This window comes from Scylla paramamosain, chromosome 46, assembly GCF_035594125.1.
Source record: "Scylla paramamosain isolate STU-SP2022 chromosome 46, ASM3559412v1, whole genome shotgun sequence".
In the NCBI taxonomy this organism is placed as follows: domain Eukaryota; kingdom Metazoa; phylum Arthropoda; class Malacostraca; order Decapoda; family Portunidae; genus Scylla; species Scylla paramamosain.
The window spans coordinates 4,193,261-4,215,857 of record NC_087196.1 but is presented as its reverse complement, the minus strand read 5'-3'; the positions used below and the strand labels follow the sequence as shown (position 1 = coordinate 4,215,857).

The window sequence follows — 22,597 nt, the reverse complement described above, 5'->3', positions numbered from 1 at the left end:
TTATTACCATCACCATTCTATCTCTTCATAATCCTAATTTATTTTTTAGTTTGCTGGTAAATGATATATTTCTTACACAATTCTTCAATTTCATATTTTTTCAATAACTTCTATGACAACAAGAGTAGCAAACACCACTTCTTAGTCCTACTGCTTGTCTCTTCATAATTCTTTTAATTTCTTCAGTTTTAGAGCAAGTGAAGCAAGATCTTTTACACAAATATTCACATTACATTTCAGTTTCCTTCCTCAGTAAGTTCTAAGACAAGATTAACAAACATTTGTCTTGAATAATTTATCTTACTGCTGGTCTCTTCACAATTCTATTCTTTACAATAATCTGAGTTCTCTTCCTTTAATTAACTCTACTACAAAAAATTATAAGGCAACTGAGACAACTAACATAACTTTTCTCTTCTTATCTTCTCATAATTCTCTAGCATAAACATTCTTAGTGTTTTCTCTTAATTATCTTTTTTCAATGGATGGCACAGAAAAGAAATATTTTTACACAATTCATTAGTCATTTCACATTATTTTCATCAAATTATATCAAGTATGTGTGTGCGTGTATGTGTGTGTGTAGGATTTTAGTGAAGCTCATATCTAAATCTCCAGTTTTTCCTTCAGTGTGTGTGTGTGTGTGTGTGTGTGTGTGTGTGTGTGTGTGTGTGTGTGTGTGTGTGATAGATGGCATGATAAGATACAAAAGTATCAATAAAGAAACACGTATAGATTTCTGTGAGATTACGTGCGTGTGTGTGTGTGTGTATGCATATGCAAGTGTGCATGTGTACATGACACTGACAGCAGAACACACACACACACACACACACACAAAAACACCAATTTCTAAACCAGGAGAGCTAATCAGACGACAAAACACCTACACACACACACACACACCTACACACACACACACACACACCAAGTCCCTTCATGTCTTAACCAGGGGGCCATTGCATCTGGCGGCCACCGAGGACATGCAGGTGTAGGTGGTAGACACTCTGAGCTCCCTCTTGCCCATTATTCACCACCAGTCTGAATCCTTTGTCCAGCCCTTGCTCCTTGGCTACCCTGCGTGCCACGAGCATCAGGTGTCCCAGCAGCTGAGGAGAGAGAGAGCGTGTTTAGGGGGAAGGGTGGGGGTCTTATGGGAGAAAAGAGGTGGTTGTGTCTTGTCCTGTCAGAAAGCTTGTTAAAATCTACATGTTGTATATAAGTATTGATTAAATATAATGTATTTATTTGTATTTAAATGTACTTGGTATTTTTTTAAGTACTTTGAGTATAAGTACAAGTGACATTGAAGTTTTAAAAGTCCAACCCTGGTGTGAATCATCTCTTCTTTTTGTTATTTTCTTAAGTATTTTCTCCCCTGTTTTTGTCTTTTTGTCTTATGTCAGCTGGAAAACTCTCTCTCTCTCACCTGCTCATCCTCATCTCCGGCATCAGAGAGTGTGGCCAGCGGCTTCCGGGGAATCACCAGGAAGTGCGTGGGTGCCTGGGGGGACACATCACGGAATGCCACACACTGAAACAAGGGTAGAAGTGATGAGACTGGTGGTGGTGATGGTGGTGGTGGTGGTTTCCTATCTCAGTATGACTAAAAGTAAACTAACTTACCAGCACAAGTCATCTATAGCACTGTTCACCTTACATTTAAAAGTCCTATTCTATCTTAAGCTATTCATTTCCAGGCAGTCACTTTAATGATGGGCAAAGTTAGTGTTACTTCCAATCCTGATCTATGCAATGAAGGAGCCAGCCATTAAATCAATAAACTGAATGAACTTCCTTAAACTTAACCTAACCCTGGATGAAAGCACTATTATTATTTCAACATGTTCAAAAACGTAAAAATAAATAAATAAATAAATAAATAAATAAATAAATAAATAAATAAAATAATAATAATTATTGATCTGAATGGAAGATTTAGCACGGCATTGTCTGCCGGCATATTTCATCCCCCACCCACCCCGCCCGCCCGCCCGCCCGCCCCACCTCTCCCTCACTCATCAATACTCAGTTACTCATTACTCACTCCCTCCCTCACGCCCCCACGCTCCCTGCAGCCTGTGGGGGAGGAACAGTAAAGGCACACACGAATGTTTCAACATTTATCAGTGCTTCAGTCACAGCCGGCATATTACGCCCCCCCCCCCCCACCACACACCGCCTCCCTCACTCCTCAATACTCAGTACTCACTCCCTCACTCAGTCACTCTCCCACGCTCCCTGTTGTTGTGGAGGAAGAATTCTAAATATAAGCGAGAATCCCATGCATTTTTACGTGACAATGAAGTATTTGGTATCACTGCTTGCGCCAAGCAGTGGGGCATATTTCCCTCCCCGTCATCCTGTTACTCACTGCCTGCCACTCACTCACTCACTTACTCACGGTCCCACTCTCACCAGTACTGACCACCGTTAACTGTAGTGATCACTGTTATCATTACAGTACTACTGTCGTCATTACTGCTTCAGCCACACACGATCACACCACATGTCTCATATTACTCACAACCCGCCACTCTCACTCACTAAGACTGTCACACTCACCTGCTCGTCCTCGTAGATGAAGTCAGCAGGTATTTCCTTCCTGAGGATCTTGCCAAAAATAGTGTCACCGCCAGGCGAGGCGGCAGCTGCCTTCTCCACCTCAGACATGGCGAGGGACTGCGGTAGTTGCTGCCGCGCTGCGTCCGTCTGCCTGCCTGCCTGGCGCCAGCTGATGCTAATCTTGATCAGTACCATGCATTTCACTTCTCTGTCTATCTCACTCTTCCATTTTCTCGCATCCCGTTCAGTTCCCACTCTGTTTCCTCTTGTCACCACAAATTCATGCTAATTTTGACTCTCTCATTCTTATCCCCCACACAACCTGTAATCCACTCATGCCGGTCATTGTCATGTCTTCCTCCGCATGCTTCCACTTTCATTCCACAGATGCACCTTTCTAGTGTCGCGTTTGTAAGTCTTTCCCTAAACGTTCTCCATTCCTTATCACCACCTGCTGCTGCTACTACTACAACTAGTACTACTACATACGATCTTATTTCCCTCAGATTCCTTCCTCTTCTAAATATTCCTTCATTTACCACCATCACTCACCACCAGGCAGAGGGCAGACAGAGAAGCACCTCCCTCCCTCACCTCATTAATTCATTTCTAGCCGTCAAGTGGAAATCAAGTAAAAAAGTATAATAAACTAATAAGTAAATCAATCAATACAAATCTAGCAAGGAATCTGGAGTGAGAATCTGTGATAAAAATGCATTCTATAAGTTAACAATGAAAATAATAAGTAATTGAAATAATAAAAGTCTAGTGAGGATTCTGGAGTGAAGATCTGGGACAAAAATGCTGATAGAAAGGACTCAGAAATGAAAATAATGAATAAAAATACACATTTCTTGTATTTGAGAAGCAGTCTGAGTGAGTGGGAAAGTTTACATTGCAGAAAATAAGCCGAGTTTAGACTGTAGACAGGAAACAATGCTGTATTGTCATGGCTTATGGACATCACAGCCCCATCTTGTCTGATGTCACCGTAATGGACTAATAGTAATCTGAATACAACTGAATACATGCAGTAATAACCTGTAGTAATAATAAATGTAATAATAACTGTTGATGATTATAAAAAGGTGTGGTTTATATGTATGTGTGTATGTTTGTATGTATGTATGTATGTATTACTAGCCATAATACTAGTAATAACTGACAGTAACTACAAAGTAATAATAATGATGATGATATGTAACAATACATGAATGATAACAATAATAATGATGATAGTGACCAATAATGATATGATAATTAAGACACTGATGAGTTACAACTAATACAATCTACAGAACTTAAAAAAAAAATCTTAACTGACAATACGTAACTAAAATCATACGTATTCAGAAATTCAAATGACAAAACACGCAATTCAAATGAGAAACTATTTATAATACAAACAATTCTTCAAAAACCTTTTCACTATACACAATAAGGCAAACAATTTTTCCACCATTCATACGTAACTTCTTTCACCATACAGACCAAAAGGTGATATGCTACACTTTCTAAACACTATCATGCACTCATACACACAGTCATACACTATACACACATCACTATCAACCATTCATACATAACTTCTTTCACCATACACTTTCTGTCATACACACACACACACCCACACACACACTCACCTATACATACCAGTCATTCACTACATCCGTCACCACACTGGCATTCATAATCACACACCTGTCATACACTTACACACACATATACTTCTATACAGTGGCCATGTGTACTCTAAAATAAGGTGTTTTGTACCTAAACTAAATATTACAGGCCTAACTTCCCCTAAACTGTCTGATGTCTTAAAACTAAGCTTAAAATTAATACTACCTTCTATTTGTTGTGCCAGAGTAATTTGCATGACTTGAAAAAAAATAAATAAATAAATAATCAAAATAAATAAGAAAATAGAACATTCATTCATTCATAACTAAAAACTATTCAGGCTATATCTTCCCACTAAACTGCCACTGAACATAAAACAAACCCATAAATAAAAATAAATAGCCTTTAAAACTACACAAACTCCTTAAACCTCTAAAAATCTAAGCTAAAATGACTAAAAAAATATCCTGCCCTTCTTTAAACATCAAAAAAGCAAAAAAAAAAAAAAAAAAACTTTAAAACAATACACTCTCTCTAAAACCCTAAAAAAATGAACTAAAACAGCCTAAAATCATCTTTAATGAGTAACTTAAGTGAAAAAACTAACCTTTGAAATAACACACAAACTTTGCCTTTCCTAGAATAAAACAATAAACTAACTTTTAAAACATAAATTTCCTAGAATCAGTCTTTAAGTAGGAGTGTTTGGGAGGGTGTAGCAATGTTTAGTACTGTTTGGGAGGGTGTAGAAGTGTTTGGGAGAGTGTAGCAGTGTTTGCGAGAGTGAAATTAAGTTTGGGAGGGTGTAGCAGTGTTTGGGAGGGCGTAACAGTGTTTGGGAGGGTGTAGTAGTGTTTGGGAGGATGTAGCAATGTTTAGGACTGTTTAGGAGGGTGTAGAAGTGTTTGGGGGGTATACCAGTGTTTGGGAGAGTGAAGAAGTGTTTAGCAAAGTGTAGTACTGTTTGTGAAGGTGTAGTAGTGTTTGGGAGTGTGTAGCAATGTTTGACAAGGTATAGCAATGTTTAGGAAGGCACAATGAACTTTCAGTGACCCTAAAACAGCAAAAAATAAAAAAATAATCTTTAAAAACAACACAAACATCCTAAAAACCCTAAAAACCCTAAAATCCTAATGTAAAATATAGCCTGGCACCTTTAATAAATTACCACTGGCACTCCCATCAGGCACTTGACTCCCTGGACTAATCTGGCACCTCGAGACTGAGAGCCGGCACTACCACTCTATGCTCAAGGCGCCGAGAGGATGCCACCACATCTCTCTTCTCATTGGTTAGCACGCCAGGGTCAGTGGGGGGCTGTTGGAGTCCTGTGCGGGAGTCCTCAAGGTGTGGGATGCTGTAGGATATGTTGGCGTACTCCTGCAGCAGAGGACACACCCCGAGGAGGAACTGGCAGAGGTCCTTGCGCAGTCCGAACCACCCTGTGAAGATTTGGGTGTGTGTGAGTGAAGGGTGGTGGGTGGGAGTGCTTGGGAGGGTGTAGCAGTGTTGTTTTTGGAGTGTTTGGGAGAGTGTAGCAGTGTTTTAGGTATTTGGGAGGGTGTAGCAGTGTTTTGGGAGTGTCTGGGACAGTGTAGCAGTGTTTTGGGAGCATTTGGGAGGGTGTAGCAATGTTTGGGAGTATCTGGGAGGGTGTAGCAGTGTTTTGGGAGTGTTTGGGAGGGTGTAGCAATGTTTTAGGTATTTGGGAGGGTGTAGCAGTGTTTTGGGAATGTTTGGGAGTGTGTAGCAATATTTTAGGTATTTGGGAGGGTGTAGCAGTATTTTGGGAGTGTCTGGGAGAGTGTAGTAGTGTTTTAGGTGTTTGGGAGGGTGTAGCAGTGTTTTGGAAGTGTTTCAAAGGGTGTAGCAGTGTTTTGTGAGTGTTTGGGAGCTTAACACTAAAAGCAATATAAACATTATAAAACAACAATAACAACAACAACAAGGTCCATTCCCTCACTCACACTAACATGATAAGATGCTTAAAAACAACAATAACAACAACAACAACAACAACAACAACAACAACAACAACAACAACAACAACAACAACAACAGCAGCAGCAGCAATAACAACGACAACAGGCCCATCTCTCACTCACACTGGCTGGCAGGTATACTAATGACAGACATGACAAGCACTGAGACACAAGAAACATACAATAATAATAAGGACAAGTATAAGCCCATCTGTCACTCACACTGGTTGGCGCGCTTGGTGGTAAAGGACATGAGCAGCAAAGTGGCGTAGGAAATATACAGTGGAGACACCACAGATGTATAAGTCGCTGATGTATTCCCATTCAATTTACTGGCCAAGGTAATCAGGAAAATCAAGAGGGGCGCGACAAGACATGTGTATCCTATCGCGGAGTTCATGGACGTGCGGCGCCTGTCAGGGTTCACGTCGGGCATCCTTAAGAGAAGTCCTGCGAAGATGATGGAGTAAAGCACGGCGACCACAGACACACAGAGGAGGATCCAGGCCGGCACAAACACGATCTCCCAAGGCCAGTGAAGGTACTCGTCCAAACGCAGCGCGATGAAGATGAACTGCAGCAAGTTGACCGAGCAGAACAGTTCAAGCTGGAATAGAGGTGTTAGTGTTAGTGGTGGTGGTGGTGGTGGTGGTGTTAGTGGTGGTGGTGTGTCTATGTAAATTTCTGAGCTGTTGGAGAATATTATGGTGGTGTTAGTGGTGATGATGGTGGTGGTGGTGGTGATAATGGTGGTGTGAGTCTGTCTTTCTGTATGTAAGTATACTAAGCTAATACACTCCTTGACTCTATTGGATTAACTGATTAAGGGCAGCAAATATGACATACAGTTCTGTGGAACTACTACTACTACTACTACTACTACTACTACTACTACTACTACTACTACTACTACTACTGCTACTGCTACTACTACTACAACAACAACACAACCACAGACCTCAAAAGACCTATCATGCTTGACAGCCCAGATACAGGCAGCAATGGAGACGATGGAGATGAGGACAAGGGGCGCGAACACAGACACCCAGGCATGACGGTGGTTCTCCAGCTTGTCAGCCACTAGGACTTCAAACATTAGCAGGAACAGATGGAGGCCAAGAGAAATCAGGAGTGCCCGGTATTGGATGTAAGATTGCCCCTCTAGTCTGCGGAATATAATGGATTGTATAGAGCACTAGTAAAGCTTTTTCTCTGCTTGTGAAATGTGAGAGGTTGTGTTAGCTGGTAAGTTGGGAGATGTTTTGGTGTTGAGTGTATGAATGCCCCTCTACTCTGTGTAATAAGGGAGGGCTTGTGCTAATTCAGCCATTTCAGTGTTGAGTGTATGAGTATTCATGTAATTGTGAAATACGAAGGGTTATCTACAGTGTTAAAACACTTTTTTAAGCTTTACTTATTTATTCATTATATTTAATTATGGTAATGATGGTAGTTTATAGTTGGTAGACTGAAAAAAAAATAGGTGCATTGATAGAAGAGAGAGTGAAAATCATTATTATTTATATATATGGGTATTTCGTTGTATGTAGAGACTGACTAATAGACACATAGACAGACAGACAGACAGACAATCATATTCTATAGAGATGATTCCCCAACACACTAAATAGATAAATAAATAGACAGACAGACTATTCTTAACAAAACAGTGAAGTGTATCATAATTGTATACACACACACACACACACACACACACCATTACCTGTAGTGAGGGTTCCTCCACCACACAATGTTGCCGACCAGAGCACCGAGCACCACCAGGCCCTTCCACAGCCAGATGGGGGAGAACACCACCCAGTAACTCCAGTCCAGCTCCCCATCCAGCCGCAAGGAGAGCAGAGCCGTGAAGGTCGCCACACACACCCACACGATGAACTTACTGAGGTCGTGACAGGTAATGGAGAGTGTTGGTTAGTAAATACAGATAGACTGATGGAGGTTAACACACACACATACACACGCACATGCACACGCACACACACGCACACGCACACACAAGATGAACTAACTATGATGAGAAATAAATGTGAAGAGAGGAGAAATTATTAGTTTATCTACCTATACAGTAGCCTGGCAATCATACACACTCTTATCCCTGTCAAGATAGCAAGATAACAGATATAATTCTTACTAGCCTTAAAACAGTGACTTTAAAATAACAGTAAGTCATTTATTTATCAATCCATTTATCAGTATACCAAAATACTAAAACTAATGAGAAATAACAATAACTGAGGATATAAATGATAGGTAATAGGAATGTAACACTAATACAAGTCATTTATCTATCTAACCATCAACACCGAAACAATATCATCATAAATAACAAAATAAATAAATAAATAAATAACAAAATAAATGTCTCACCCAGGATTGAAGTCTCGAAACATTGATTGCAGATTCATGTCTCACTCAAACCTCATATTCCACCAACACCACCACCACCACCACCACCACCACTGCTGCTACACCTCCATTCCTGGCCTCAGCTAAAACATCCCAGCCAGCAGCACATCCTGGCAGGGCGAGGGAGTGAAGGTGAAGTTAACTAGTCAGCCACTTTAGTAGTTTTTGTTGTTCTTTGTGATTCTGATGGCTGGAAGTATTAAGTGTCTAGTAAAGGGAAGCTCTCTCTCTCTCTCTCTCTCTCTCTCTCTCTCTCTCTCTCTCTCTCTCTCTTAGAAGCTCACCAGAAAGTGAATATATTAAATGTAAAAAATATTATACCATATATATACATGTATTTAACCCTTCCACTACAACTTGATACACCTTTCCCTAATTACCAATCACTCCAACACACTTTTACTTGTTCTGTAGCCACACCTAATCTTTCAACTAGGAAAAAATTGCAAAATGTATTCTTTTTTGTCGCTAATTTCCTTGTATGTGCTTATAAAGACTTCACACATTGCTTCTGCTGCTGCTAACTATTCTTGTCACTGTGAACTGATGAACTTAGACCTCAAATGGAAACTTTTTGTCATTTCAGTGGTATATTTAGAGAAAATCCACAGCCTAGCCATTTCAATATTACCCAGCATATATTATAAGGTCTGTGCCAATCAAAGCTCTCTGTTGGTTCCTGTCGTAGCCTTTCACCGCAACAATTCCCACATCAAGAGCACTGCATGAAAAGGATATGCATTAATAAGTTAGATTTTCCAAAGTATAAGCAGCAGAATCTTTAGTGGTGGCTGTAAAGGAAACTGAATGTCCTAGCGTGGTGTGGCATCAAGGAACAGTGCGTCAGATAGCAGTGAAAGGGTTAATTTATGTCTAAAGAACATAGATTTTGTCCTCTTAATCTGTCCTGGAAACGTAAATTTAAAAGCTTTAGTTTCCCTTCCTATATAGTATTTCCTACATTTACTAAGGTCTTCTTAACTTCTATACATCAAAACTCAATTACAGATCCTAAATAGAGTATACAAGTTGACTATAAGACCTACAATACACTCGGTCCAGTACTGCTAGTTAACGGGAAATATTTACCTGGATGTACACTCTTCCTCTTCACCTGCGCTCGCCTTTTGCTCCTGATCACCTAATTTCCTCTTGCAATTGTGGTCCTGGCGTCCTTTCTGTCTCTAAGCGGCTCTAGTCATCACATCCTGCATAGCACAACACTAACTCACAACAGCTGATAAATGTAAACAAAGTGACGCAAACAAATGAGAGTCTATATTTTATTTTGTTTATTTATTTTTTATTCATTGTATTTGTTTATTTACTTCTCTCTTGTTTAAAAGAAGTATTATTTTTCTAGTATTAGTTTTATGGAGCTGTTACTGTTAATTTTATTATTAGTCATGATTATTAAAAGCTGTAAGGCCCAAAAAAAAAAAAACATAGATTCATGGATTTTCATTAAATCAAAAAGAAGTAAGAATAGATTATATATTTTTTTCCTACTACTACTACTACTACTACTACTACTACTATTACAAAGGTTAAATAAAAACTTTCCTTCTTTATTCCATCTTTATTAGTAAAGGAGAAGGAGGAGGAGGAGGAGGAGGAAGAGGAAGAGCAATATTAATAGATATCATAACATTAATTGTATTACTTGACTAGAATACATACACGGGCGGAGTATTAGTGTGTGTGTGTGTGTGTGTGTGTGTGTGTGTGTGTGTGTGTGTTGCTGATGACGATGATGATGCAATACTGTGGGATTTTCTCTCTCTCTCTCTCTCTCTCTCTGGAGGAAGGAACAAGAGATGAAAGAATTTAAGAGAGAGAGAGAGAGAGAGAGAGAGAGAGAGAGAGAGAGAGAGAGAGAGAGAGAGAGAGAGAGAGAGAGAGAGAGAGATATTAATTGACAGAACCTTTGCAATATCTCTCTCTCTCTCTCTCTCTCTCTCTCTCTCTCTCTCTCTCTCTCTCTCTCAATACAATAACACCTAACAGCAATGACAGCAGCAGCAGCAGCATTTAGCATACAGCATTAGCAGCAATACAGCATCATACAATGGGATAAAAAAATATATATATACCTAAACCTATGCTGTAATTAATTGCCGGACAGTAAAATGCTTTCTGTAATAACTTAGCAATGACATGGTGGTGGTGGTGGTGGTGGTGGTGGTGATAATGATGTTGACTTGCAAGCTTTACTATAACTGTGTATTGTGAATTTCTCAAAGAACACCCTACTACACCACAGCTGGCCAGACACCCACAGCAAGGCCCCACAGCACACACTGATCCATCCCTTCTCCTTCTCAGTGAGCCTGTTCTTTAACCTGCACCTCCAATATTGACCACAGCAAGGCCCCACAGCACACACTGATCTATCCCTTCTCCTTCTCAGTGAGCCTATTTTTTAACCTGCACCTCCTCCAATATTGACCACAGCAAGGCCCCACAGCACACACTGGTCCACACTGCTCCTTTACAGAGACCATTCTTTATCCTACACCTCCTCCAATACTGATACCACATACTAATCTATCTATATGTCTAAGCAATCTAATATACACACAGTTATAGTTAAGAATGCATTTTTTTTCTTCTTTTTAAGTGTAACTGATAGTGTAACATGCTGCACTGTATATGGAAGTTGTAATGAATATATTATACAATGTTCACTGTAATATGATGCACAGTACAAAAAAATTAAGTTTGTTTTGAGAAATTAATGCATATATTCTCTCTCTCTCTCTCTCTCTCTCTCTCTCTCTCTCTCTCTCTCTCTCTCTCTCTGCAACACAAGATACAAAAGTTCTCCAGGGTTATGTAATATTACAACACTGTTTTCTATCTCACAACTCAATGTTTTGTCTCTAAGGTTAAAACTGTCCAACACTTTGTCCCTGCAACACAAAATATACAAAGGCATGTAGTTTATGCAATATTACAGCTTAACTAGTCTGTCTGCAACACTGTATTCTATCTCACAACTCAAGATTTCTTTTCTGAGGTTATAGCTGTCCAACACTTCTCCCCTGCAACACAAAATATAAAAATGCTAGTTGTTGATGCAATATTAGTTTAACTAGTATTTCTGCAACACTGTATTGCATGATAGAAAAACTAATCTATCTAGCAATTTGATATTCTTTTCTGATTTTAAAACTGTCCAACACTTCTCCCCTGCAACACAAAATATAAAAAGGCCTTTAGTTTATGCAATTACACTTGATCTAGTCTTTCTACAACACTGTATTCTATCTCACAACTCACCACTTCTCTGAGGTTAAAACTGCACAACATTTTCCTTCCTCAACACAAAAAATGCCCATGTATGTTGCCTTCTGCAATATGGCGGCTTATCTAGTCCCCCTCCAACACTGTATTCTATCAAAAATTCACCCAGCACTTTCCTTCTCTTTCTCTCTGTCTCTCTCAGCAACACAACACAAAATGCTCACAGTCAACACAACACAACAACCAAAACATCTTACTGAAACACACTTCGGGTACCTAAGGCCTGGAAGTCTCCTGCTACAACGGCTGCAACACACTTACTCCATGTCAACACTGTGACAGGGCAGACTGAAGAGTTGAAGTGACAACTGCAGTCAGGAAGAGTCTTGCTAGTGACTGTAAGTAGATTCTGGTCAGTGCAGTACCTCAGAGCTCAGTGTGGGTTTTCTGTTTTACTTCAGAGGCACAGCAGATGTTCTTGTGGTCCAGCATGGTCTTAACTGCTTCTTCTTCTTCTTGGGTGTCACATACTGCATGGTTATAGGGCTGGGTATCAAGTCAGCCGCTGCAAGTCACACTGCAGCAACCTCTCATGTGAATAGTGGTAAAATTATCTTTCTCATTCTCTCAAATTTTCTTCTTTCCCTTGTCTGTCTTTCTATTTCTCTCTCTCTCTCCTCTCTGGTCTTGCTAACTCATTAACTTTCACCACTCTTCATCAGTTTATCTCTCATTCTCTTCCTTATCTTTCTCTCTTTCTCCCTTCCAGCACCTCAAACTCTAAACTCTTCCTTATCTGTCTTTGTAATCCTCTCTCTCCTCTCTTGTCGTGCTAACTCACTGGCTTTCATCACCCTCCACCATCTCAGTCACTCTCATCATTGTCATTTGAACACTGATTGAAAAAAACTCTTCCTTATCTGTCTTTATAATCCTCTCTCTCCTCTCTTGTCATGCTAACTCACTGGCTTTCATCACCCTCCACCACCTCAGTCACTCTCGTCATTGTTGTTTGAACGCTGGTTGAAAAAAACTCTTCCTTAACTGTCTTTGTAATCCTCTCTCTCCTCTCCTTTCTTGATAACTCATTGGTTTTCATCACCCTTCACCACCTCAATCACTCTCGTCATTGTCATTTGAACGCTGGTTGAGAGGTCGCCTCGTGTCCTCATCCGAGCCATAAATAACATCCTCGTCTGAGTCATTCACCATACTGAAGGCTGGGTTGTCCTTCAGAATGTGGGTCTCTGTTTGGAAGGGAAAGGAACAATGAATCAGTCCCTTTAATATTAAATAGCTGATTGGGTTTTATGTCAGGCCACAGACATACACAAACACACACACACACACACCCAGCAAAGCAAGATGAAACAGAGAAAGAGAAACAAGGGATTTATTTAGACTACCTTAGAACCCGCACACACACATGCACGCACACGCACACACACACACACACACAAACACACACACTTACCCATCAAAGTGAGGTGAAACAGACAAACAGAGAGAAAGAGAGAGAGAGAGAGAGAGAAAGATAAATGGAGAAAGAGGAACAGAGAGAAATACAAACACAGAGAAAGAGAGAAAGGAAACACAGAAAAGAAAAAAAAAAAGAGACAGAGAGAAAGAGAAACAAAAAAACAAACAACAAACAACTTATCTATACATCATACACACAAACATACAAACACACACACGACTCACCCATCAACGCCCGTTCCGAGGGAGAGTAAACGTAAGCCATAGTGAAGATATAGAGATTCAAGAGACCGTAGAAAGCCATGAACTGTGCAGACGACTCGTAATGCGTTGAAAGCTGGGCCACGAAGTTATCCTCCAGAACACCCACACCAAAACGCAGCACGGTGATGGTGACGCCCACACACACGACCACCACCATCAGCAACGTCACAAACTTGAGCCTCATGTCTGCAGAACCATAGGAGTTTGTTAGTGTTGAAGGTAATAGAGGTCTTCAAGTGATATAGGGGATGTGATTAGTAATGAAGGAAGGATAAGAAGTAATGGAATCAAGTTTGGTGAAGTTGAATAGGAAGAAACTTGTCAAAATAAGCCAAGTTAATGTCCTTTTGTTAATGTGTTGTTATGTTGTTATGTGTTGTTGTGTTGTGAAGTGATACAAGACAACACATTACTCACCAAAATAAGGCATTGATCTGAGTTCACTGTAGGCTGTAGTGATGAGGTACAGCAGGTACAGCAAGTAACATGTGCCCGTCACGAAGAAGAATATTTTGAATTTCTGTAATGTTGAACACACGGTTAGGAAATGCTCGGATTGTTGTGTGGTTGTGAAATTTGTGTTGTTGTTGTTGTTGTGCTGTCTCTCATGAAAACACCTTGGGTCTTTTAAAATTTTCAATATTATTCCTTTTCTTTTAGTTTTCCATTTAGTAATTCTCAAATATTCAACACACAGATTTAGGAAATGCTCCGATTGTTGTGTGCTTGTGAAATGTGTTGTTGTTATCGTGTTGTCTCTTGTGAAAACACCTTGGGTCTTTTAACATTTTCAATATTATTCCTGCTATTTCTGTTAGTAATTCTTAAATATGAGCCTTTACACAAATATCCTCTCTCTCTCTCTCTCTCTCTCCTTCATACACACACACACACACACACACACACACACACACACACACACACACACACACACACACACACACACACACACACACACCATCTTCCCTGCCCCCTCTCTCAAACAAACACACACACACACACATAGAAACACACCCCTCTCCCTCTCTCTGACCTGGAAGTGGTGAGTTTCCAGCGTGGCGGAGTACAACGGGTCATGCAGCTCATTACACTTCTGTACTGCGGCCGTCACCACCACCGCCACCCAGAGGAGCCCCACAATAGCTAGCTTGGGAAGGTAGAAGGCCGAGAAGCTGCGTTCGTTCTGCGGGAGAAGGTGTGAGGTGAGGTGAGGGTGGATGGGAATAATGGTGAGGGATTAAGGAAATAATGTGAAGTGAGAGATGAAGAAATTAGTGTTTTTGGAACCATGCCCTGATTACTGACCCTAAGGATTTGTTTAGGGCAACCCAGCTTGTTGTATTCCTTAAGACACTTCAGTACCTCCACCAGATGCACCATTAATCTTGCCCTACCCTCACTAACCCTGAAAATCTACCCTTGTTTACCTCAGGGCACCTTCAGTACCTCCACCAGACCCCCTCTTAATCTTACCTTACTACTACTACTACTGCAACTACTACTACTACTACTACTACTACTACTACTACTACTACTACTAAACCCACCTGTCTCAGTCCATGGTAGATACACAGCCAGAATAACAGCAGGGAACACAGAAAGGTTGCCTGGAAAATTGTGTCAACTAAAGCAGGAATCCATGACTCCACCAGGAAAGTCATTGGGAAAACAGGGTCTGGAAAATATGGAAATTAATTAATGTGTGTTGAGTGAGACCCGATTCGGAAAATATGGGGAAAAAATTGATATGTGAATTGATTTTTTTTCTTTTAATATAGAGGGAAAGTGAATAAGGTTGTAAGGAAAATCAGGTCTGGAAAAAATGGAAATAATATACTGGAAAATATGGGAAAGAAAATGAATATATAGATAAAATATTTATTTTTTTTCCCTCCCCTTATCACACGAATAAGAAATATAATCATCTTTTTCCTCTCCTATCATTATTTTTTCCCTCCCATTACACACCAAACTTCAATTTACACATTTTTCCTCTCCTATCACTAGTTTCCCTTCCCATAAACACACCAAGCTTCAATTTCCACCTTTTTCCTCTTCTATCACTAGTTTCCCCTTCCCATAAACACACCAAACTTCAATATTCACATTTTTTCCCTCTCCTATCACTGTTTTTTCCTCCTATAACCACACCAAGCTTAATTATTCACCTTTCTCCTCTCCTATCACTAGTTTCCCCTTCTATAACCACATCAAGCTTCTTCTTTCATCTTTCTCTTCCTCTTTTACAATCTGCCATCAACACAGCAAACACCTCCATCTCTGCAGCAGGTCAGGCATTCACAGTCACCTGATTCACACACAGCATAGCAGATAGTTACCATTATAGAGTAGCAGTAGTGGTAATAGTATAGACATCCACTTCTGCTCAATGGACCAGTCATAAAGGGCATATTTCCTGAGACTGTGAGCAAGCCAGCACTGGAAGAAAGAGAAGGTTAGGTGATTTGAATGGTATAAGGGTTTGTTTATAATTCTTCGACTAAATAAGCTAGCTATGCAAATTATATGAGGTTATAATGTAAATATTTGAATGGTTAGGTGTGTGTTTGTGGTTCTTTGACTGTGATGAAAAACACACACACACATACATACACACACACACACACACACACACACACACACACACACACACACACACACATGCACGTACACTTACCGCCACAATGAAGGCAAGAAGGAGGAAGATAAATCTCAACCAGATCTCCAGTTTAGTGAAGTTCGGATTGTATGTCTTAAACTGTAGGGGGGAGAGAGAGAGAGAGAGAGAGAGAGAGAGAGAGAGAGAGAGAGAGAGAGAGAGAGAGAGAGAGAGAGAGAGAGAGAGAGAGAGAGAGAGAGAGAGAGAGAGAGAGAGAGAGAGAGAGAGAGAGAGAGAGAGAGAGAGAGAGAGAGAGAGAAAACACTTGTTATTAATACGGTACTAATCAATAGACTCTTGAACTCCCTCCCTGCCTGCTTCTGTATATCCTCCTTTCTTTAATTTAGCAGGCAGGTTTGAAGATACTTCCCCAAAATACGAAATAAGATGTTTTTTTCTGGCAAACTAATAAAAAAAAAACTCAAAAAGACACAATTACAAAAAACAAAGCAAGGAAAAAACACAAGACAGCCAGATATTCCCCTTTAGCTAACCCTTTACACCCTCACATTTTTCCAGGCAAACTTAAAAAAAAACCAAAAAAAAAAAACACACACACATACAAACACACAAACACAAACCAAAGAGAGACACATCACTTACATAGAACACAACATCCCTGACGGCGTACCACTGCTGTATCTCCACCAGGCCGTAGAAGTTGACAGTGATGATATAGTGGGTGTAGCGTAGGTAACTTAGGTGCATCACTGTCACCTCACCACACCCCCGCTGGTCACACTCCAATGTACGACTCCTAGAGAACGAGAGAGAGAGAGAGAGATGGTGATGAGATTCAGTCAGGTTCAGTTAGGTTAGGGTAGGGTAAGATTAAGGGGGGATCTGATGGTTAGGTTAGGTTAGGGTAGAGTAGGGTAAGATTAAGAGTGTGTCTGATGGAGGTATTGAAGTGCCCTAAGGGATATCACAAGGCTGTGTCAAGATTATTAGGGTTAGTAAGGGGCAGGGGTAAGATTAAGGGGGGATCTGTAGGAGGTAGTAAAGTGTCTTAAGGGATCCTTGCTTTCCAAACCTTTCACAGCTAAAGAAACCTTGTTAAACTTTCTTTATGATCATCTACAACTTTCTAGACACTTCCTGACATGCTGGAGTCTCTTAAATAAACCAAAAGCACAACAAATTAAAGAAATAAAAAGCTAACTTAACCTCACTTTCATTTCAGAAGCAAATATTTCAGTGCCTTGGAATGCTGACAGGAAAACTTAATAACTAAACATACTTATTGTGTGGTTGGTCAGCGTGGAGGACTGTCTCCTGCTCTCTGTTCCTCGTCAGCCCTTCCACAGACACACTCAGGTGGAACTCCTTCCTAAACGACTGCTCTGAAATGTGGCAGGTAAGGTAAGACAGGTGAGGTGAGGCTGGAGTAGTGGCTGGTAGTGCTTCTCTCTCTCTCTCTCTCTCTCTCTCTCTCTCTCTCTCTCTCTCTCTCTCTCTCTCTCTCTCTCTCTCTCTCTATTTCTTTTATCTCTATCCTTCATCCCTTCTCAAATTATCCATCTTCCATCATCACTCTTTTTCTCTTTCTTTCTCCATCTCTCTCATATCTCCACCCTTCACTCTCTTTTTCTCTCTTCATTATCATTCCCACTCAAATTTATCACTTACTCCCTTCTCTCTCTCTCTCTCTCTCTCTCTCTCTCTCTCTCTCTCTCTCTCTCTCTCTCTCTCTCTCTCTCTCTCTACCCTCTCCCTCTCTCCTTACCTTCTTTAATATCCACCAACACCCTTGCAATAAGCCACAGCTGCTGGGCGTAAGTGGAAAGAGGAGGGCATTTCATCTGAAAGGGCCCGGTGAGAAGCTGGGACTGGTTCAGGGGTCGGCTCAGCTGCGACACGGACTGCTGCTCTGTCACCGTGATGGGCGGACCTGGGGGTGCAGGAATGGGAGGGGTTAGTAGCTGTAGAATGTGGTGGCAGTGGGGGTGGTGGTAATGTTGTAATAGTAGTAGTAGTAGTAGTAGTAGTAGTTGTTGTAGTAGTAGTAGTGGTACTCAGTTTTAATGTTGTATGTGAAATAAAGGGATTTTAGGAGATATTTTATCTGTAATAGTAGTAGTAGTAGTAGTAGTAGTAATAGTAGTAAAGTTACCGTTGTTGAAATATCTTAGCAAACACAGAATAAAGCAAAATAAAACCCAACAGTAAAGAAACAGTTAAGAAGCACAAACACAGACAAATAAAGAAAGGAGATGAAAGTAATGAAAACAGAAGCAAATAAAACAGAAAGGAGATATGTTAAAAAGACAAGGAAGGAAGAAATAAATGGAGAAATAAAGAAACGAAGGAGATAGAAATAAAGATGAGAGACAAAGATGTTAAAACCCACCAGCCAGGCCGATGAACAGAGCAAGTCCGAGTGTCACGAAGAACACGATGAACACCATAACAAACTCCCTCTTGTGCATTGTGTACAGACGCATCTGAACAGACCTGGGGAGAACAGAGAACAGGAGAATTATTACTGAGGGTGTTACTGTTATTTGTTTGTGTTGTTATTTTGTTGTTGTTTTATTTGTGTTACTGATCAAGAGAAATTTGATGCAAGAATGGAAGATTAGTGATGTTTTGTTAACATTATTTGTTGTTATTATTTTCTTGTTTTTTTTATAGTTTGTTGTGTTTTTATTTATTTATTTTTTTTTATTTATTTGTCTAATTAATAAAGGATATTTGAGTCCTTAAGGGTTTATAAGATTTCAACACACACGCGCACACGCTCACACACACACACACACACACACACACACACACACACACACACACTCCAGTACATGTTTTGTTAAGATATTACAACATCAAGCTAACTTAACTTAACCTAACTACTACTACTACTACTACTACTACTACTACTACAACACACACACACACACACACACACGTACAGGCCAAACTCTCGCAGGAATCCATTAATATAACTTCTATCTTCCTTTCGACAAACTCTTGGTCTCATCTTGAATAAAAAAATAAATAAAAACACTAATTAAAAAACCGACGAGTCTTTTCTCTTTTCTTATTTCAGAACATTTTTTTTTTCACAATACTTTCGTTTTTCTCACTTTTTCACTTAAAATTCATGAGTGAAAGGGAGTTTGGGTTATTTCTTTATCTTTTTTTTATTGATTTATTATGATTCTGTCTTCTCCCTCCTTATTCTTGTTTCTTCTTCGTCTTTTCTTTCTCTATCTTTTCTCCATGTCCTCTAAACTTCCTTTCTTTATTTCCACTTTTTTTTTTATTTTCCGTTTATTTCGTATTTAGTGCGTCTCTCTGATTTTCCTGTACTCCTCCTCTTCTTCCTTTTCTTGCTCTCCTCCTCCTTCTCTCCTTCCTCTCTCCCTCGCTATCTCTTCACCAAATATTCTACACTTCTTTATTTTTCCTTTAAGTCTTAATTTCCTTATTTCCACTTGATATTCTCCGCGTATTTGTCAGCGTGTGTCCGCGATTCCTCAAAATGTTAATGATTTATTCTTCTTCCTCTCCTCTCCTCCTCTCTTTCCTCTCTCAATCTTTATCACTTCACCAGATATTCTACACTTCCTTATCTTCCTCTTGTGTCCTTCTCTTCTTATTTCCATCCAGTATTTTCCGAGTATTTCTCATTTATTTTGTCAGAGTGAGTGGCCGCGTCCTGCTCCGCCCCGCTCAGCTGATGGCATCAAAACAAACCTCAGCTGTTTTCACACATGATCGGTCGCGTTTCTGTGGCTGGTTTTGCTTAATAAGAAAGTAGAATTGGATTTAAAGTATCAATAAAATCATATAAAAACCCTTATATACGTGAATATATCGCAATACAGCCTTTACAATGCACGGACAATGGGACACGGGCATGTTTATTACTGGGCTCACAGAAGAACTATCTTTAAAAGGCCTCAAACATGATCAGTAGTGTTTCTATGGCTGTTTTCTGCATACTGGATTGTAAAATTGGTGTTTAAGTATCTATAGAATCATATAAACACACTTGTAAACGTGAATATCTTGCAATACAGCCTATAGAATATTGGAATGTTTAATGAGGGTTTAAAAACATGATGCTTATTTTAAAATGTCCAAAAAATATTATTAATCGTGTTTCTATGGTTGTTTTTTTGGCTGCTGGGGCGTAGAATTGGTGTAAAGTATCTATGGGATCATATAAACGCCCTTGTGAATCAAATATTTTCCATTACAGCCTGCAGAATGTAAAAATGGGTCGCCAGAATGTGTATTACGAGAGCTCAACTATTTTTGTTTTTTTTATTTGCTTTGAATCTATTAATGCATTGTTGTATATATAAAAAAAAAAGAATAAGAAAATATTAGGAGGGATCTGCGCAGTGTTTCCTTGTGCACATAATATAAAGAACAATATTTAAAGATGAAAATTGAGATAACAAAAGACTTGAGGTGAAAAGATTGCGCAGATATGAAATTTAAACATGCGAGATATAATAATAATAAAAATAAATAAATAAATAAATGTTGGGTTGAGAGATGGAGGACACACACACACACACACACACACACACACACACACACACACACAGGTGCACTAATTATTATTCACTCACCTTTCACACCTGTCGTGATGGTAGGCAGGTGCTATAAACTTGCTAAACTCACTGAAAACATCTGTTACGTGGGAGAATATTTGCCTCATCTTGAACACAAAGCTGGCCCGAGGTGTTCTGTAGGTGTAGCCAAGACTGTCACCCATTTTGATTGCTTGTTGTGTTCTTCCGTTATGTTAGAGTTGAAATAAATAGTGTTCTTTGATTTTTTTCTCTCTTTTTCTTCTTTTTTTTCTCGTTTCGTAGTTCAAATATATGCAGAGTTCTTTTTTTTTCTCTCTATTTGTCTCTGTTTGTGTTGTTCCTTCACGTGGTAGTTCAAGTATGCTTATTATTATTATTTTTATTATTATTATTATTATTATTATTATTATTATTATTATTATTGTCTTCCCCTTGTTCTCATTTTTCTCTCGCTTAGTAGTTCAAATATCTATACAGTTCTTTGATTTCTTCTTTCTCTCTCTTATTCTCTCTTGTTCTGTTGTTATGTCACGTGATAGTTCAAATATATAGCGTTCCTTTTTATCTCTCTCTTTCCTGCTTCATAATTCTTTAGGGAAAAATATCGAGAAATTTTCAACATGAGTCTTCTGATAATATTTTTTCTTTCCCTCATACAAAAGAAGAGTTAAATATTCCCAAAATTGAGGCAATATTCAAGAATCTTCCAGGTTTTCACAAAGAAACAGACAGTAAATATTCCATCACGAGTATTTTCAAGTCAAACAACACTTCTATTAATACTCCAGCCAAGAAAACCTGAAATATTCCCAAATTAAGCCAATATCCAAGAATTTTCAAAGTTTTCACCAAGATAGACAGAGAATATCCATAAAATTTTCACTTTTTTTTTTCGTCTCACAACACTTCTATCAATATTCCAGCCAAGACAAGTTCCAAATATTCCCAAAACCGACCCAGTGTCCAAGATTTTTCAAAGTTATCAACAAGACAGACAGAATATTCGTAAAATTTTCATTGTGAGTCTTTTTTTTTCAAGTCAAGCAACACTTCTATCAATATTCTACCCAAGACAAGTCCCAAATATTACGAAAACCGGTCCAATATCCAGAATTTTCCAAGTTTTCACCAAGAGAGAGATAGAGAACATTCCATCACGAGTATTTTTCAAGTCAAACAACACTTGTCTTAATATTTTACTTAAGAAAAGACTGAAAAATCACCAAAACTCAGCTGATATCCAGGAATTTTCAACACTTCACGAGAATACAGACAGACATAACTCTAACTTAAGTCTTTTTCCAATATACAAAGCATTTCTCTTCATATATTTCCCCCTCTTATCCCCAAAAACTCTCAAATATTCCCTAAACAGACACAACATCCAAGAATTTTCCAGGACTTCACAAGGATACGATCACAAGATTTCCAGCTCGTCTCTTGACCAACCCAGTCCTTTGTTTCTCCCCCCGCTGGCTTAGGAGGCACGGGAAAGCCAGGCCAGTGTGAGGGAAGGTCAAGAAACCCTGGAATAACCCGGCTCGACCTGGCTGGACAAAAGCACTGCCTCTCAAAATCTGGAAAGCTGGAAAACCGTACGAGGCTTCCTGAAAACTGTATCCAGCTTCTTCATTCCGTGCCAAAATTAGATTTAAGCGCCAAAATTCACGTTTATTTTACCCCAAAGCGTCTGGAGTCTTTAAGAAATGATAGTTTAGAGGGTTCCGGTAAGGAAATAATGGTGTAAAGGGGTTTGTATTGGTATTTGTACGTCTGGCAGCGTGCGGGGACCGTGTATTGATCGAGTT

At 39.5% G+C, this 22,597-nt stretch overlaps 3 protein-coding genes across 8 annotated transcripts in view; all 3 read right to left on the bottom strand.

The window, feature by feature from the left end:
* LOC135094598 (adenosine 5'-monophosphoramidase HINT1-like) overlaps nt 1-2,775 on the bottom strand; it is a 2,977-nt gene extending 202 nt beyond the window's left edge. The window contains exons 1-3 of the mRNA XM_063994838.1: nt 2,566-2,775; nt 1,430-1,534; nt 1-1,109 (exon numbers count right to left, since the gene is read on the bottom strand). The exon at nt 1-1,109 is cut by the window's left edge and continues 202 nt beyond it. Coding sequence (XP_063850908.1) covers nt 945-1,109; nt 1,430-1,534; nt 2,566-2,760 — 465 coding nt within the window. The 5' untranslated portion in view covers nt 2,761-2,775 and the 3' untranslated portion in view covers nt 1-944. The remainder of the gene's footprint in view (nt 1,110-1,429; nt 1,535-2,565) is intronic.
* Nucleotides 2,776-3,403: 628 nt separating this feature from the next.
* Nucleotides 3,404-9,849, bottom strand: LOC135094597 (transmembrane protein 185A-like). The gene is made up of 6 exons (XM_063994837.1): nt 9,687-9,849; nt 8,559-8,707; nt 7,894-8,070; nt 7,129-7,336; nt 6,393-6,777; nt 3,404-5,630 (listed from the first exon to the last, which is right to left on the bottom strand). The coding sequence occupies exons 2-6, from the start codon at nt 8,594-8,596 to the stop codon at nt 5,392-5,394; spliced, it is 1,047 nt and encodes a 348-aa protein (XP_063850907.1). The 5' UTR covers nt 8,597-8,707; nt 9,687-9,849; the 3' UTR covers nt 3,404-5,391.
* Nucleotides 9,850-10,739: 890 nt separating this feature from the next.
* LOC135094596 (transmembrane protein 181-like) lies at nt 10,740-22,485 on the bottom strand. Of its 6 annotated transcripts, none has more exons than XM_063994834.1 (13): nt 22,470-22,485; nt 20,826-21,378; nt 18,596-18,699; nt 17,972-18,136; nt 17,486-17,588; nt 16,849-17,002; nt 16,264-16,344; nt 15,926-16,025; nt 15,134-15,261; nt 14,620-14,769; nt 14,004-14,106; nt 13,548-13,772; nt 10,740-13,090 (listed from the first exon to the last, which is right to left on the bottom strand). In XM_063994834.1, exons 2-13 carry the CDS (start codon nt 20,969-20,971, stop codon nt 12,957-12,959), a joined length of 1,593 nt encoding a protein of 530 aa, XP_063850904.1. In that variant the 5' UTR covers nt 20,972-21,378; nt 22,470-22,485; the 3' UTR covers nt 10,740-12,956. The 6 variants fall into 6 exon arrangements, with proteins under 6 accessions (XP_063850904.1, XP_063850902.1, XP_063850901.1 ...); XM_063994832.1 differs by lacking the exon at nt 22,470-22,485 and adding an exon at nt 22,336-22,370; XM_063994831.1 differs by lacking the exon at nt 22,470-22,485 and adding an exon at nt 22,239-22,347.
* Nucleotides 22,486-22,597: the final 112 nt, after the last annotated feature.